We start from the raw sequence: 18,316 nt of genomic DNA on the forward strand, positions 1-18,316 counted from the left end.
CTGGCCCAGCACAGCCCCAGTCTCCGTGCAGGAAGGGGCTTTCTCTTCCCAGCACTCGCCTGAACCCACATTTTAGAGGGGAACACAATTTTGTTCTTTTTCCCCCTCCCTTCAGACAACAGCTTTTGGGATGTCATCCACACCACCACGACCAAGCGGCCAAAAACTACGAGAGCCCCTCCTAAGCATAACCCAGGTGAGCTTCACATCCACAGCCCTTGTGTCTTCACCCTGCCGACACAGGGAGGGGCTTCGGGACATACTGTGACAGTGGCACTGCCTTCATCCCATTATTCCCAGCCTCTATCTCTTTGCTCACATGAGAACACCTCAAGAAAAAAACAAATACCAAAAACCACAGAGCAGACAGGGCATCTTGGCATTACCTTGCACTTCCCTGGGGGGGTCTCAGTGGTTCCTGGACCATTTTTCATTCCCATGCCTGTTTGAAAGCTGTGAGGTCACCATCCTCCCCATCATAGCCTCTCTCAGAACCAGGCTGCTCGGGGTACCAACTGGGCATTCATGGAAGAAAATAACTCCAAGAAGTCAGGTCACAGGCTGTTCCAGCCAGCACATCAGCATGGTGCAGCCACCTTCTTCCCCTCCATCAGCTGGGCTCTTGGAGTGCCCATTTGGCTCTGACCTTTCCTACTGCCTTCATTTATCCAATTGTCTGTCACTCCAGCCATAGCAAGACTTTCTACAGAAAGGATATGTCATTTACCACCACAGTGACTTAGGAGCATGGAATTGGATGGGTTTGGAAGATCTGCTATGAGGCTGCATGGCAGAACAGAGAGATGCTTGTGTCAGAGACTTTGTGTCTTTCCAACAGTGCTTTTCCCTGGCAAAGCTGAACACTTCCTTGATTAGTTTCCTTGAAAAATTGCAGAGTTGCTCAGTCTGTAGCCACACTGCTAACCCCCATCTTGTTTTCTAGGAAAGAATCCTATGGATTTTGACTTGGCTGATGCCCTTGATGATAAGAATGACAGGAAAGATCCTGGGAGGCCAGATGTAAGGCCAGGTGAAGGTATGCTGACCTCCCCTCTCCATCCTGCTGTTCCCTGGGACCTTCAGGACAGCCTCCTCAGCCCCTCCCTGCCAGACACCATCCCCACCAAGTGATGGGATAAAGGGATACAGGCACTGTCTGGTCTGAGGTCCTGCCCCTAGGCAGCACCTGCCACCCTTGTCCTGCCTGCCCAAACTGGGGATGTTTCCACAGGCAGCTTGGCCCTGGAGAGGGAAGGAGCCCCTGCCTCAACAGTCCCTGGCAGAGAGGGGCTCTTCCTAATGACCTGCTGCCTGTCTGCATGCAGGTTTTTTTCCCCAAGGTCTCTTTTGACCCATTAAGTTGTGGTGGTTGTGTTGAGTTCCCCCTGTCCCCATCCATACCTGACAGCTCTTTAACTGAGGGTATGCGCTTCTGGGGTTCGCAATCATTGCCAAGGTGTAAATCTAGAGCAGGCTGAAGTCCCGGCATAACATGTGCTATGGGCTGGGAGGGTTTTTTTCCATCTCTGAAATACTCCAGTGAATGAATCATTTGTCTATGAGGATTGTTCCCCTGAGCACTTGAGCTAGGAAACAGACTTTGCACGGCTGGTTTATTGATGTTGGGATGGCCGTATACCCTGCTCGCATGCGTAATTAACAGTCAGGTATTTTATTACATTGTATTAACTAGGTGACTTGTCTGCACTCTGGTATTCTGGGCTTGCTGAGGTTTCAGGCTCCTGCAGGAAAGGTTGAGGTGTCGAACCACTGGAACGTGGCACTGGCTACAAACCAGCACATGCATTCCCCCAGCACCACTGTTCCCCTGGACTGTTTGGGACCTCTCCAGGCTCTGGCATAGTTAGGGCATTCATTCTTTTTACACCCATTACTAAGCCCATAAATCTGTTTTTTGTGGTAAGCTGATGAATAAGGCAGTCTCGTCCAGGCTGTTAAGGCAAAGGAAACCCTTCCCAACACACAGCATCAGAGAAGGAGGCTTTTACTGGCTCAGTGCTGGGTCTCTTCTCCCATCATGTGCCCTGCTGCACACCAAGGCTCCCCCTGGGACCAAAGCCGAGATGTTCAACAGCACCACTCATTCAGCCACAGATTCACAGAGCACGTTTCTCTGTACTTACCCTGCATGAGTTAAACATGCCACTTTCACTGGGCATGCTGGTACTCAGTTCTGCCCCTGAACTGCTTGGTCCCTCCAGGAAGGATAAGGGTCAGCTCCTGCCTGCAGGACCCCAGGCCCAGATGGTGCTGTCACAGTGTCACCAAAGGCAGGGCAAGGGCACACTGGTCCCTGGCAGCACAGCCACTGCACTCACAAACCACTTCTTCCTGCCACCTCCACTCCCAGCCAAGGCTAAGCACCAAAACGTTTCATGAACTCTTAAAAACATCAGTTATTTCAGTTAAAAAATAACACAATAGCATTTAAACTTTGATGTAAGCATATTTCTTTTGAGCAAGACTTAGTCAGTTATACCTCTTCTATGACCTTAAAATAATTTGGGGTTAAACATTTTGTTACCGTCTGGTGGTTGCAAGAGGAGCAGAACTGCTTAGTCACCAGTCCTGGTTCTCAGTGGGGTCGGAGCAGCTCATGACCCCAACCTCTGGCACAGCCACGTCTCCCACAGGTGCCAACCCTGCTTGTTCCTGTTCCTTTTAAAGGGTTTTCAGATGATGACCTGGCCAGCGTTGCAGACAGCGACTACAGGCCAGACAAGAAGAAAGGTAAGTGGGGACCTATGTATGGTTGTTTGCTTTAGCAGTCACAGCTCGGGCAGTAATCACCAAACTGGCAATTTGGCAATAATCTGCAAACTCCTGGGAAGTCCTAGAAAGACCCTGAACAGAGCAGCACTCATCTCTATGGCACAGAAAAAAAGAGTCTCAGCCATGGAGCAAGGGAAAAGTTTTTGGCCTCCATGGTCACACCTGGTGCCATCAGTTGGAGGTGCTTGGTTTTGATCCTGTGAAGGGTCTGAGGCTCTGGCTGCCACCAGGGCAGATGAGACACTTATCTCCCCTATCGCCTAGAGGGCGGGCGGGCGGGCGGCCACCCCAGTGTTGTGAGGGGGCACACGTCTTTGTTGGCCTTCCACCCCACAACCACCACTGTCTGGAACAAGGGAGAAAACCAGCAACAATCAGATAAGCCTGTGCGCTCACAAGGATCCAGGGTATTAAATATTAAAAGCAGGCGCATAAGGAGCTGAACACCACAAGGCCAATCAACATTTAATGAATCCCCGTGCCAAGGACAAGATACATCAGAGGCATTAACACAACGCTGACCTGCTTCCATAAATTCAGGGTGTAAGTGACTCGGCAAGGACCACAGCTTTCAGTGGGAGCAGCTTCTCCTCTCAACCCAGTTTCTCCAGGGAAGGTGATGTCAAAATAGACTTCAAGCCTAGTGAGGATTCCCTGACATGTTGGAGCTCAGCCAGTTGCCTCCCTGTGTAATGCTCTGACAGCCTTTCAGGTGTTCTCCTTATACGGAGAAGAGCAAAGGTATAAAGAGCAGGGATGAAGGTAACTGTCATGCAGGCAGAGGTGTCTCCTGCAGAGACTTCCCCCAAAGCTTTCCCTGGGCACACACAGAGGGAGAGGAGCAGCTTCAGACCTCTACTGAGAAGCAACGAAGAGCTGCCCCAGGCAGCCTGGTGGAGGCATGGGGCAGCAGAGATGCTGGGTCCCGCAGGGGCCTCCCACCCTCAGCCCAGGTCTGTTCTGCCACCTGTCTCCTGTGTGCCCCTCCTTCCCAGCATGGCAGTGGGTGGAGCACAGGGGTGCAGGGCTGCTGACAGACTTGTGTCTCTGCAGGTGCCGAGGGCAACACTGACGACAGCTACAGTGGAGGTAGGTGCTGCCATGGATGTGGGGTCAGCAGTGGGTGGTGGGATGGGAGAGCATGGGATGAGGGGTGCACGTGCCTCCACCACACAGCAACCCCCTCTCTTTGTGCCCCACAGTGGCGGAGACAGGGACTATTGCTGGCATTGCCAGTGGCCTGGCCATGGCGCTCATCGGGGCCGTCTCCAGCTACATCTCCTACCAGCAAAAGAAGTTCTGTTTCAGCATCCAGCGTAAGTCCCTCCCCAAGCATCTCAGGGACATAGAGCAAGCACACACCTGTTTCCCCCCTAAAATCTGCTGCTATTTTCCTGGAGATGGGGTTTCAGCCACTCAGTACCCCCAGGCTGGTAGAACAAAGCCCCAAGCACAGGTCATTGAGCCTCTGCTTCACAAACAGGAGCGCACTAGCAGTAACAGCCCCAGGAGCCACTGCCACCCTGGAGGCTGCACAACAGCCCCTCACACCCCCAACAGGCAGGCACAGTCTAAGTCACATAAGCACATCAACACCAAACAAGGTAAATATGAAAATAAAACCCCACCCAAAAACAAGTGAAAACCCCATCCCCCCAAAGTCTCAGAGGCAGTAAAAACTCACCAGGCAGCAGGGAAGGAAGCAAGGGGAGCATCTGCATCTGTGGTAGCCCCAGAGGGAGTCCAGCCCACCGCACCCTCAGCGGTTGTGTGACAATCACTGCACTTTAGTGCAGATTAAGCAGCAAAACTTTATATTCCCAGAAAACACCTTTTGCATGAGCTACCCCATAAAGCTGCTCAGTGCAAGTACTACAGAAGTACCCTGACAGCCCCAGCCCACAGCACCCACCTAGCCATAGTGGGCTCCTGCAACCCCTTATAGGAGATGGGTTGCAAACAGCTGTCAAAAGCTCCTTTCTAAATTAATCAATTGAAATCTCCTGTGAGTCTCCTTTGCCCCAGGGAAAGGGTGTTTGGAGTTGGAAATTTCTGCTGGAATTGTGCTATTTTCCCAGTTGTGCCTGAAACAAACAGCATTTTGGTAAATTAGATCAGCAGGAAAAGTCAAATGAATGTGATGGAATGAAACACCCTTGTATATTCCCCCCACTTAAATGATATTTTGGCAAGAATAAATAATAAAAAAAAAGAGTAAAGGCTTTGATGAGAGGGAAGCTGAGAGACACAAAGCCCCAGAAAGGCGGCAGGAAATTAAAGTTAATTATAAAGGAGGATTAATTTAAGCCATCAGACATAGCATGCTGGGCTAATGTCAGGCCTTAGACACATTGCAATGCATGACAAAAATCTAAGAGTCGTCAGACACTGCAAAAGTGGCTTTTTTGTTGAAAAACATAAATTGCATTTGGTGTTATCCCAGCAAAACACATGTCTGGGTGGAGGCAGTGGTGGTGTGCAGTGACCACTCTCTTGACTCACAGAGGAACAGACTGGGCTGTGCCTCTTGCCCAGTCGTCCTTCCACGGGGCCGAGGCTGCAGCTCCGTCCTTGGCTTTGAGTCGCTTCTGAGGAGCATTTGCTGATTTCTCTAAAGGATGTTTTACAATGCTCCCCAGGATTCTTCATCCCACTTTCTCTTCTTACACATCTCCTGTGTATCAGCTGTGCCCTGGGCTCTGGCTCAGCCTCTTGGTGTCCCTGAGCCGCTCGCTGTGTCTGGGCAGGATGGGAGCTGCCAGTGCTGCCTCCATGGCTTGGCCAGCTGCAAACAAGTGTCCCTGTGGGTATGGGGATTTTATGTGGGTTTTTAAGCCATTTGCAGAACCTTTTCTCCCATGGCCATGGAGGCAGCAGCTGTCCCATTGCTGCCCAAGGCTCATATTTGTACTGCTTTGGCGTGGCCCTGGCATTCTGTGCCTCCCTCCTTAACTGGGAGAGACCAGTGAACCCCATCCAGACCTGGTGGTGAGGCCTAGTCAGTCCCTGCCACACCTCATACTGTATTAAAACAAGTTTAGATGCTTAAAAATCATGTGCTGCATGATATGATTGCCTCAGGCTTCCTTCTAAACCGGCACGGCCCCTTCCCCTTCTCTGGTCCCTCTCTAATGGATGCAACAGTTGGCACAGCACTCCCACCTCTGCCTCTCCTCACAGTCATCCTTCAGAGGGAGCTGCAGAGGATCTCTGAGGTCCATGACACACCCAAGACTGTCTTAATTCACCCGCAGTTCCGAGCTGGACCACAGAGAGCAGTGCCACCCCCTTGCCCTTGCCCACCCTCCTGCAGCCACCCTGTACCCAGCAGTGCCCAGCCTTGTGCCTCAGCCTGGGCTCCACTTGTTGCAAACGTTGGGAACTTCTTTGCATTTAAATAAGGGACTTATTCGGGATTTGACACCCCACTGGGATCCTGCTTCATCACGACAGCCCTGCTCTGAACTGCTGCTGGAAGCTCTGCATAACTGAGCTTTTAATGAGGCTGTGGCTCATCTCAGCACTGAGGCTGCACAGCAGTCCCGGCTGGGAAGCCTTCCTCCTCCTCCTCCTCCCCGCTCTCCTCCGAGCTGAGCGCCTTAGCACAGGAATTAGCTGTGCTGCCTCCCGTGATAAAGATGAAGCAAGAGCCTCAGACAAAAGAGCCACTGCTGGGAGCTGTCTGCCAGGAGAGTGGGCACTTTGAAACCCAGCGATTCTCTCAGCACTGGCTGTGGGTTGCTGAGGCTGTTGTCACTGCAGAGGAGGTTGCAAAAAGGCATCTTGGCTTTTACAGCACACAAGCCTATCACTGGAGTTTTTAAGGCATCAAAGCAAATAATTTTTACTTTGTACCCTTCCCATCTCACTCTCTTTATTGTACTTCTCAGAGGGACTTAACGCGGAGTATGTGAAAGGAGAAAACATGGAAGCTGTTGTAAGCGAGGAGCCCCAAGGTGAGAGCCTTGCAACCCTTACCCCTGCCTGCATCCAGCCACAAAAGCAGCTCTGCCAGGGACTTCCTTAAAGTCCCTGGTGCTGCACAGAGCTGCTGTGTCCCTTTGATGAAGGAACCGCTTAGGTGATGCTGCAGCTTTTTGTGAAACACCCACCGCAGTGCTTTCCCCCCTTTACTGCACACAAAGGAAAGGCATGGCAAGAGCCCAAGGAGCTCATGCTGCAAACGATGGCAGTTAATATTTAGCTTTCATGTATCCAGCCATCGAGTGTCTTGCACAAGAGAAGCGTGATCCTTCTTTCAGTGACAGACAATCAAGGCTGCTGCAAAGGCTTTTCCAATGTCACATACAATCAGCAAGTGCTGGGCGCCCGTTGCTTGCGCCCTGGTTCCATCATGTGCTATTGTACTCATGTTTTTTTCTTTCTCCCTAGTTAAATATTCAGTCCTGGAAACGCAGTCAGCAGAACCACCAAAACAAGACAGTGCGAAGATATAAAGCGTTGACCCAGAGCTGGAAATAATCAGTCAGCAGCAAAGGAGATCTTACATGCTTGTAATTTAGCTTTTTATTTAATTTGACTCCAACGCTATTTAGTGTGTACTTAGGCTTGAACTGGCTTCTTATTGCTGTAGGCTTTAGGGTTAGACTGGTTGCATGTGTTTACTTTTTGTAAAGAGGTTTATGTTTACATCGAAGTAATGTTGTAGGATTGGTGTGCAGCTGTATGAAGACCCACAGAAGGTGCTTCAGCTGTGGTCGATTTTCAAGAGCTTTACAGGTATGAGGACATTGAAGTGCCTGTAAATAGCAATCCAAAGCCAAGCCATGCAAAGCCCTCTGCAAAGCGCCTCCAGCCAACTTCTGCCATCAGCTCTGGGCACATCACTTCCCACGGCGGGGTTGAAAGCTGCACATTTCCTGAGGGTGGATTGCAGTCCTTAGTGTAGCTACACCTTAAAATGAAGTGCCTGTGGTAGGTCCTCACATGGGGCCTCGGGCTGAGCCAGGTGACTCCCTGCTCCGAAGCCAGTTGAGGATGCTTCACCACCACCATGCAGTGCTGGGCTTCTAAACCAAATCAAAGGACCTGATTTTCACGCCAAGTCACAGGTAAAAACAGCGTGTGCAGTGTTCACTTTTAGCAAATACCATTTGAATGCTGCGCTGTGGTAAGAGATCAGAACGGAGCAGAAGTGATACAGTTTGTCTTGTGACATGAGATACCTACATTGTCACCACAATGAAAGCTGTGTGTGTTTGGATGCTTTCAAAGACAGGTTCAGATCTCAGTCACACTAGAACAAATGACAGACTTAACCCAAAAGAAAATAAACAAAGTAGGTATCTGTTAAGACCTGTAACACTCAGTACCAGAACAGAAGTCAAGCTTATCAAGATGCAGTCCCCCCCTTCTCCTTTTATCAGCAACTATTGAGAGTGCTCCCAGGCACCCAGAGGCAAAAAAAGGATTTAAGCTTCAACCTTTGTGTCACTGACTAACCTTTAAAAAAGGCAGAGTCTCCTGAGAGGGCAAGTCCTCCATCGCTGTCCTGCTTGCCCAGGAAGCACTGGGCTTTGCTCAGCAGTACACTGGGCTGCCCCAGTCACACCCAGCCCTCTGCTGCACTGCCAAACCGCTGCCAGGACCTCACCTTCACCAGCTTGCAAGAATTTCTGTTTAGATTTCTAATCCCTCCCCAACCCTTTTTTATTCTTGTTAAATGTGGATACTGCCACTTTCCAATACATTTGTCCAAATCTGTGATTACTTAAAAAGCATGCTCTCAAATGAAGGAATTTTCACTTTACATGGTGTAAGAGGTACTATTTATGTGTAAACCTGAAATGTGAGCATTTTGTGTTGGTTTTCAAATCCCATATTTTGTGAATATGTATTTTTTAAAAAAGCCTTTCAGTTTGATGTACAAATTCACAGCTTTCAGGTAGACATGACTTCCAGAAGGCCTTGCCAGGAGGTGAATCAGCCCAGGAGCATCGCTGCCTAACAGCTTCCATTTGGAAGCAAATTGCCCAGTAACTTGGTTAAGTATTTTGCAATAGCTGCACAATTCTTTATGCTCTTTTTAGCACGTGCATTTTTAAAGCCTTACACTAGCACTAGCAGAACAGCTACAGTGGTTTATAAGGTTCCTTATGACTATTCAGAACACTGAGGTGACAACACTACCCTGAACTACTGCTGTTTTGTTTTACGATGTGTTTGGAATAGGAAAGAAAAATACTTAATTATTGGCTGCTCAGATAATGGAAGCAGAGAAAACAGGGGTGGGATACCCTCTGTGTTTGGTTACTTCCAGAGAAAGGTTTTCCTGGGGGAAGCATGGTCAGCAGGATTCGGATCATCATGTGCAGGCGCTCAGACGCCGGCACAGCCAATGCAGCTGAGTTTGTGAATCTCCAGTCCCAAGCACCAGCACCTGTTTTTTGTTCTTACCCAAACAGATTTGAAAGCTGTAGCATGAAATGTGTTTTCTGGAAGTTACTGTAGATGAAGTGCTACAGCATGGCACTGATGATCACTAGAAGCCGCTTTCCCAGCTTAGATCCAGTGACTGCTATTCCATTTCTCCCTTTGCCAGTGTCTGTGTTCCTACACATTCAGGTCATGGATTTTCCCCTGCTCTCCTTGTTTGACCAGAGCAGAGTGCAATAGAGAGTCCAGCGTGGCTTAAAGAACACAGCCCCTACTGCTCCTTTGGGAAATTCTTACATTAGGACATAGAGGAAACATGAGTCTAATTCAAGATGCTGCAGTTCTGCAGCTTCAAAAAGGAATAAAAAAGCCAGCAAGGTGTTTCACTGAAAAATTCAACCCAGTTTTCGGGACTCAGAAATTGCTTCTTTGCTCGAGTCTTTTCTCTGACTGACATGAATACCTACACTGTAGTGTAATGTCTATGTGAGGTGGAAATCCATAAATGCAGAGTGAAAGAGAACACTTCCAAAATTTACAGTGACAGGATTCATGATCTTTCCCTAGGATCTCAGACAGGAAAATATTGGCAAGTCTTGCAGTAAAGAAATTAAACTTGGTTTTCTCTTTAAAGCTGGACAAAAGTCAAAGTCTTATTGCTAAATGTCTGCAAAGACTTGAATTATTTTTTATTGCTATCTGTCCCCTTCTCCATCTGAACTGCCAGACCAGTCTCTGAGAAACAGGGAATTTATACATCACCTGTATTTTAGGCATTATAGCAACTGAGATGTTTCCTGTGTATTTTCCTAGTAGTGATCTGAGTTCTGGAACAGCTGACCCAGCACCGACCTCTAGTTGCATTTAATTAATATTTACTCTTTAAATCTGAATATGGAATTTTTAAAAATCCTGCATTTAAATTCTGTATGTATGGTATGAACTTTATAAAAAAAGGCCACAAACCACTGGAAAACTGGGCTTTTTTTTCATTAGTCTAAAACTTTCATATACAGATGTCCCGCAAGTTTCTCTATAACCTGTGCTTTTTTTGACCTCTCTTCAGCTTAACTAAAACTATTTTTAAATGGCAATAAAATGATTCAGAACAGGTTTGTCAGTGACAGAGAAAAGAGAGAACTGAAAGAATTCAGCTGGCTCTTTTTTTTTGTTTGTTTATTCTCTCAATTACTTGCATTTTCCTTTGGCAGTACTGTAGTACTTTGTTTTAGATTCCTCAGTTGAGAATACTCTGACATGAATTTCAGATTTTTGGCACTATAAACTCAGTCACTTTCATTCAACCCCACTAACCCTTACAAGTGCTCTATTGTCATCCTTAACTACTCATTTGTTGTGATAAAAGTGGAATTAGTCCATAATACCATTTCAGATTCTGAAAAAATGAGTCGACAGGATGAGGCTTTAAAAATTGCTTCTGCAACAGATGAGGTTCAGGAACAAAGGAAGTTCAGAAACAACGGGATTGTGAAATTAAAGAATCCTTTCTTTTGAGTGAAGTTCTTACTTGCAGGAGGGCAGATTGTTGCTGCAGAAGCGACCTGTACCAAATGGAGGTCAAATGTTATGCTCTAAGGAAAAATGATTCCTTTTGTTAATGTGCATGTAAGAACATGGAGGGAAAAATCAGAATTTGACTACCGTTAGAAAACATCAAATAAACCAAGTTGACTAGTAAGACATTCTAGGCTTGTTTTTTTCTGGTGTTTTTTATCATGTTGGAAGTAAACTGCAAGTGGTGGGCTATATCCTCATGGTACATCACCTCTGCTGTGACTACACTGAAGACTTCACTTAAAAAACCAAACCAAACTGGACTTGGTAAGAAAACAAGTACCATTATGAAAACTTTATGGTAAAAATGACATATATTTGGACACATGCACTCAACATGCTCCTTAAGGTCACTCAGCAGCTCACCTCGAGGCAGTGCCCTGTGCCCCTGGCTCACTCAGCATGGCTGGGGTTTGCCCTTTTTGGCTGGTTTTTGGTCCTGTTTGCTGTCCCAGGTTTCCTGCAGTTTTCTTTGGATTTTCACACCCACTAAATGACTCTCCCACGCAGTGCAAACTAAGCTTTTGACCTTTGTATAATGATGCAATGCTCAGTCTCACACTCAAAAAGGGTGGTTTATATTTCAAACAAATTACTTCTGACTCATGTTTTGTGCAGAAATAAAACTCTTCCCAACTGCACAAGATCTGGCAGGTAGAAGCTCTCTACAATACCCACTTACTTCAGCAGATGTGATCTCTCAGCAAACGGACATTCCTTTTTTGTTTTCTACCATAAATGCTTCACTTGGGGAATAATCTGAATCTGCTGTGGGGCTTCATGCACATGAATGAGAGTTGTTGATTCCTTCTTTCTAGCTTATAGAAAACCAGCTGTTCTTGGTGTTACTACAGTACAGCATATGAATTAGTACAGCTTTGCCTGGAAAATGGAAGCAATGAAACACTTCTTGTTTAAAGCTTTCACTCCTTGAGAAGGCTGCCTGTGCAGGGAACAGAACCAGGCAGATAGGAGCGTTTATGAGCTTTAAAAGTCTTCTTCCATTTTAATGAAACAACAAAAAAATACTTGTATCTACAAAGGAGAAAGAAATGTAAATTCAGCTCTGAAACGACTATAATGGCAAAGTGTCTGATGCTGATGATTCACTTGACTTACTCTACAAGGAAAAAATGTGTCAGCTGGTTACCAAGGCTTCACCCCGTTCTGGGACACTGCATTCAGGTTCCCCCTCTCCCATGTCATTGACAAGAGGAAAATCCTACAGGCCAACTGCAACTGCTTGCTGTCTTTGCACATTCCCTTTATACCCACCAGAGTCAAAACCAAAACCCAAAGCACAAGTTCCAGCTTTTGAAACAGAACTTAATAGTCCTGTCCAAGGTGCATCAGACAGGAAACAGAGTTCTGCTCTTTCCTTAACTAGTTCAATACTGCCTTATTGAACAATAAAAAAGTAATGACAGAATTAGCTGTTAAATCAATAGGAAAAAATCTGATTATCAGGAAGCAGACTGAGTATGGCAGCAGTCACCCCCTCAATGTAAAGCAATGCTTTAACTAGCACATACGAGCTATAGAATACTTTTGAATATTTCCATGCTAAGTACATACAAAGCCATCCATTGTGCTGACACACAGAACACCAGGACCCTCCCCCAGTGCTCTCCCTGCAGATCAGAGACTCGCTGAGCTGTGTTCAAACTGGTGGATATGCAGCCAGTCAGCTGAAATAACTGGTGTTCTTCTATGAAAAACCAAATTCTGAGTTTAGCTTCAGGAATCCAAGCTTTAAAAATCTCAGAATGCCCAAGCTAACCCAGTCATCACTTTTCCAATAATTACAGAGAAAATGTTGTGATTATTAGCAACAATAAAGAGAAAAACTTCAAAAGATTTTCTTTAGCACTGCATTTTAGAGATAATGTGCTTTACTTTAATATACAGTTAAAATGTCAAGGAAATCCAAAGTATGGAAGAGTTTAATTCAATACCAGCTCAACATATTTTGGCAATGTAAAATTCACTGCTGGGACACTGTTCAGCAGAACCATTTTTACAGGAAAATGTCTTTCATGTATTTATAAAAAGTCTGAGGTTGAAGAGATGCAACACTGCAAGCCTTTCTAAACTCCGTAATTGTAGGTGAATATCTATTATAAAAAGCATTCACTACAGTAAAAAGGACATGTTGAAATACCCTGCACTGCACAGTAAACGTGTCAGACTGGATACAGCACTTCAGCCTTTCCAGCTGGATTTGGGAAAGTGCTCAGCAGCTCACCTTGCTCATTAACCATGTGCTGTGTGGAGTTATTGCAGAGAATGAGACAGGAAAGTGCTGTCGCATGTTAGGAACAAACGTGCAGTAACAAATGAATACTCACAGTCAGTAAAACCCACAATCAGCACATAGAAGCAACTGGCTCGAAGAATGGGGCTTAATTCCCACCAGCAGAACTCAGAGCAATACAAGCAAGAGCTGCAATATTTTAAGTGTCCTAAGGAGAAGAACCAGATTTTCATGAAACACAGCAAGGAAAACAACCCAGGGAAAATTTGCAGCATGCACAGTTTCTGGGCCTTCCACGAAGCCCACTGAATAATGTTCTAAAAGGTGGAATGTTACAGTAATCAAATCTCTCTGATAGGAATATTTTTGGGGGAGATGAAAGAAAGTTGTGAATATATATTTTACATGAAAACACAGTTAAATTATTCATTTATGGAAAAAAAGCTAGTAGGAACTTAAAAAACAAGAAGCCAAGAGGCTTTATTTCAAGAAAACCAATTATAATCATATTATTCAAAAACTTTGTCAAACAAAGTCATTGCAAGTTAAGGTCCTCAAAAGATTTTGGACAGGCAGGATCCGTTTTCTGAACATACAGCTTAACCCCACAGGAGGATGCATATGTTTAACATCACATACACATGGGTATAAATGCACAGTTTGCATTTTGTGTGGACACTTTGAAACAAAATACACTTAACAATGTGGAGCTATACAGATTATACAATTTACACAGCTGGGTGTCATTCCAGCCCCAAATATTACCATTTGCTAGAAAACAAACTTTTACTTTGTACAAGACCTTGACATGAGTAAGTTTACCCCTTGCTCAGGAGGCTGAAACTGAACAATAAGCTAAACAGTCAAAAGACTTTATTTCAACTTGTACAAAAGGCATTAAAAAACCTAAAATACATGCTTTACCAAATATATTACATCATACAAGTCAGTGTGGTGTACTCAATAAATCCAGCTTAACTTCATCCACTTTTAATGGCATATTTAGTTGAAATGTAAAACTGACTACACTGGAAAACATTTATTTTAAAATCAATTTCCAAGTGCATTACCTAAAAAAAATAAATTGCTCTAGGAAAAAAAATATATATATATATTACTGAGTGAAACAAGGAGCTCCCATTCAGAAAAACATCCTTTGTAAGCATCATGTGGCATTTCATCTGATTCTCTCAACCAGGCATGGTACCCTAGGCAATGTGAGAGGCATTTTTCTGTATGTTTGGCAGATGGATTCCTTTTTAGGATGGTTAAATTGTTAGTTGCTCAAAACAAAGTTTAATTTCACAATTGGTGATTTAGCTAGAATGTCAAAACACATGTGGGAACTGCCAACAAGAAAATACATCACATCTATTGAAGCTCTTTTTGGCCTCATCGTGATAATATCAGACACAGAATAAGGCATGTAGATCATAGCAATTACAAGTCACTCACAATCCTTTTGTGATGGAAAAGCATTTCACGCTCCTCTCTGTATTACCTGACACTGAATTTTTCACATGGCTTTTGTTACACATCACACAGAGGTGTGCACTGGCGTGGCGGAATGGGAAGGAGATGAACCCCTGTCAGAGGAGGAAGAAATGGAACGTGTAGCAGCTTCCCGCTGCAAATCTTCAACCTTCTTCTGAAGCTCTGTCCGGATGGCCAGGAGCTCCTTAAGATTTTGGTGGATTGGAACCTGCCAGGTAAAAAAAGAAAAGGCTTATTTTGACTCTCATAGTGCATTATCTTCTCCAGCAATGATTCTGCTGTTGCCTTCAGGAACACAAGGAGTCCAACATCTGTGACTTTCAGTACATCAATATTTAGGGAAAGTTCTTTAGTCATTTGAAATGAAACATTTCAGGAAACTGTTCCTTTCTAACAACACAGTTGGCAGGAGACTATTCAAAAGTGTCTGCAAATGGTCTTGATGGAATACCAAACATATTCCAGTAAATGTACCTGTATCCCTTATCAATACCACTGTCAGCTGAACTTAAAATGCCTCTCCAGGGAACTATTTCCCCTGTCTGTTGGGACAGGACTTATCATATAAAGCGTAGAGTTCACAAAGCTGGCTCCATATGGAGCATCTTGTTACTCTTCTAGCCAGGCATCTTTCCAAGAGCCTGACCCCTTGCAGTGAGAAGAGTGCAGCAGCCAAGTGAATGGTGCTTGCTGGGAACCTCCCAGAGTCACACTCCAATAAACCTTTCATAGCAGTGGGTTGTTCAGGTTTCTCCTCCTGATAGTACCCAACAAACACCAGAGATGCAGCACTTGCACCAGAGTTCTCAGCATTTTTCATGTTCATCTGAAACATTGAATTATATCATGGCCAAAGGAAGATTCAAGCCACACTGGGTTTTGCAGCTGGATTTTTTATCTCAGACAAGCTAAGAGAGACCTCCCCCTCTTTCAAATTCCACAGAAAGGCAAAAAACCAGTTTGACTGTAAACTGCTTTTAATTTATTTTATCCTGTATAAACTCTAATTGTTTATAGCTTTTGGAAAGAGCAAGATGGGAAAAGAATTTAATGGGGCTGATGCAACAGTCATGGGGAAATGCAGCACTGGGAAACCTGTGGATTACTAGATGTTGTGAGTACTTACACCCTGGGCTTCTGGAATGCCAGGCTCCAGGGAATTGCATTCACCCACTATTGCCTCCTACTGCTCAGAAGTGATTACAGGGCTGGGATGAACACCTGAGCATGTAATTTTTACATGATGCTAAATGAAGGAATAGCAAACATCAGAAGGGGTTTCTCTTCTTGCCATTAACACGTAACTGAGTCACAATTTACTTTTTTGTGAATTCTGGCCTTTTAAAGGAACTACATCAAAATCCCTGCTTTGGTATTTCCAAAACCTAACAGTTGTGTTTCTGACACAGAAAAATACCATTTAATTTCTAACTTTAGTTCTAACTTAAAACAATAAAATAGTGCCAGCAGTCTTTTTAGGTCAACAATTTTTTTGGCCGTACCCTTTTTTCTTGTTTGTGGCTTAGCCCATGAACAGAAACTTCAGTGTATTCAAAAAGTGCTGCTCCCAGTACCCTGGGAGTCATCAATTCATCCAGCATGTCATCTCCAGCAATTTTAAAAGCATAACTTTTTGAGTCTTCAGCAGAACAATCGCTGCACAGCACCAAGCTCCCAGCGACCCTGGAGCCCTGCTTGGCTGTGCAATGAATTCCCTCTCCTGCAATTATATCCTGCATCCACCACACAAACTCTTCACTGAGTGAGGCCACAAATCTACAGATGAGCCTCCTTCCCTAATCAAACACAAAGCACACCCTCCAGAAAGCCAGTCTCATTTTTGTTAGGCCATCTACAGAAAGTGTATACACCTGGAAACATGGCAAAACTGAGTCTGGTGATGAAGTTTGACCAAGATGCTGTAATACAGACCATGAAAAATTCAAGTTTCAGTGAATATGGAGACTTTCTACAATTAGCACCTCCTGTATTTATTTTTTCCCTCAATAAAAGATCCCTTCCTCACAGACTCCCACTTCAGATTTCTTTATGAAGACATTTTCCCTCAACACTCCCTAAGAGAGTGACTTCCCATTAGTCACACAAGCCCTGGGTCAGGGAGATCTGCACACCTGATTTCTGCACAGCTTAATCACGACTCAGCAAACACGGCCAGTTTCTCCTAGACATTTATCACAGGGGCATGAGCTGCTGTGTTCCACTGCAAAGGGCTCAAGCTCTCACAAAGAGCAGTTCCACACAACCAGCTTTCGGGGAACCTGCTACAAATCCTTTCAGGATACATGACACAAAAGCTGCTGCAGAATCTGGCACGCTCTGTGAAGTGCTTCGAGGAGGAGAAGTGTGGCTGCACATCTTAATCCTTCTGCATTCCCAGAGCCTCATTCAGCAGACACATGCTCCAACTTTGACCCAAGTGCTGTTGTCCACATAGGTCTATCTTGAGGAGCAGAACTGCCTTTAAATAAATTAGCTGAATAACAATAATGACATTTAAAAAGTCAGTGTCTAGTCAAGTCACACACAAGACTCTTCACTGAGATTGCAAAATTATGCTCTCAAAAAATTAGGAAGTATCAGAATGAAGATTACTTCTCCAAACTCAATTCAGCTTTACTGTACATCTGTATAAAACCATTGGTTACATAAACATTAAAATGCTGCTTTTCCCCTTGTATTCCGCATTTACTCAGTGGACAGTTTGATGCTACTTCATTAATGAGCAGTTATTCAATATTTAGTTTTCTTTGCAGTGTCTGACCCCACCTTTTATTTATTCTTCTGAACTTAAAATGCTTAAGTTTCCTTTTCTGTACTTTCATCTCATGTCAAGAAACAAATTTATCTCTGTAGCACCCTAATGAGGTATGAGACTATGAACACTCCACTTTTACAGATAAGAATCTGAAGCCAGTACCTCCTAATTTTGTGCACCTTGGATCTCCAACTGCTTTAACGGAGAACTTGGGAATTCTGCAATTAGGGCAAATGGGTATTAAGCAGGACACCCAGTAAATAAGGAGCACCCACAGGTGACAACTCTGCTCCAGGTGAGCTCCCTTACAACAGAGGAATCCTGTGGCAAAGACAGGAAGAAACTTCACTTCTCTAGAACACCATCACACTCCCTCTCCCATGGGACTACTCTTCCTCACATGCCTACTTTCCCAGGTTGTATTCCATGGGTTGAACAGAAAGCAAACACCTCAAGCATTTGGAGCACTATTCAGTCCTAGTTCCTATTCCCAGTTAGTCACAACTCTCAAAGATTCTGTATAAAATCCATCTCTCAGTCCTTTTATTTATTTTCAGTCCTTGAGAATTCACTGAGATTGTTGCAGCCTCAGATGTCTAAATTGGATGAATTTCTTCCAGGATATGAGCAGGCATGTTTCTGAAATGTAATCTCTCTTACCAAAATCCCATGTTTGCCCTAGAGGTGGAATATTTACAGAAAAATAGCCCCTTGCCCCAACAGAAGTAGTTCACAATACCATATTTTCATATGGGAAAACATTTTTCTTAGTCACATTCTCAAAAGCAACTGAGCCTTCTTGGACAAAGTTTTAAAAACAATTTAGTCAGACACACACACTTGGTGACTCAATACAAATCATTAGAGCCAAGCAAGGCTGTAAGGAACACACAGTAGAGTCTTATAATCAGGAAAAAAAAGGGTCACCTTTAAAATATTGGTCATGTTTTAATAATGGCGTGTTAGATGTAAACACTGCAAGACAGTTCTACATAAATACCATCATGCCATTTCACATGGTAGTGTAA

The 18,316-nt window shown here is 44.7% G+C and overlaps 2 protein-coding genes across 6 annotated transcripts in view; one reads left to right on the forward strand and one right to left on the reverse strand.

Annotated features, from left to right (window-relative positions):
* Window positions 1–10,892, forward strand: part of CD99L2 (CD99 molecule like 2) — a 32,086-nt gene extending 21,194 nt beyond the window's left edge. For both annotated transcript variants that reach the window (XM_071569763.1, XM_071569764.1), the window contains 7 exons: window positions 116–196; window positions 944–1,036; window positions 2,689–2,751; window positions 3,847–3,882; window positions 3,996–4,109; window positions 6,684–6,749; window positions 7,186–10,892. In XM_071569763.1, coding sequence (XP_071425864.1) covers window positions 116–196; window positions 944–1,036; window positions 2,689–2,751; window positions 3,847–3,882; window positions 3,996–4,109; window positions 6,684–6,749; window positions 7,186–7,250 — 518 coding nt within the window. In that variant the 3' untranslated portion in view covers window positions 7,251–10,892. The remainder of the gene's footprint in view (window positions 1–115; window positions 197–943; window positions 1,037–2,688; window positions 2,752–3,846; window positions 3,883–3,995; window positions 4,110–6,683; window positions 6,750–7,185) is intronic.
* Window positions 10,893–13,473: 2,581 nt separating this feature from the next.
* MTMR1 (myotubularin related protein 1) overlaps window positions 13,474–18,316 on the reverse strand; it is a 37,422-nt gene continuing 32,579 nt past the window's right edge. For all 4 annotated transcript variants that reach the window (XM_071569756.1, XM_071569754.1, XM_071569755.1 and 1 more), the window contains one exon: window positions 13,474–14,720. In XM_071569756.1, coding sequence (XP_071425857.1) covers window positions 14,556–14,720 — 165 coding nt within the window. In that variant the 3' untranslated portion in view covers window positions 13,474–14,555. The remainder of the gene's footprint in view (window positions 14,721–18,316) is intronic.

The sequence above is a fragment of the Pithys albifrons genome, chromosome 14 (genome assembly GCF_047495875.1).
Source record: "Pithys albifrons albifrons isolate INPA30051 chromosome 14, PitAlb_v1, whole genome shotgun sequence".
Lineage (NCBI taxonomy): Eukaryota > Metazoa > Chordata > Aves > Passeriformes > Thamnophilidae > Pithys > Pithys albifrons.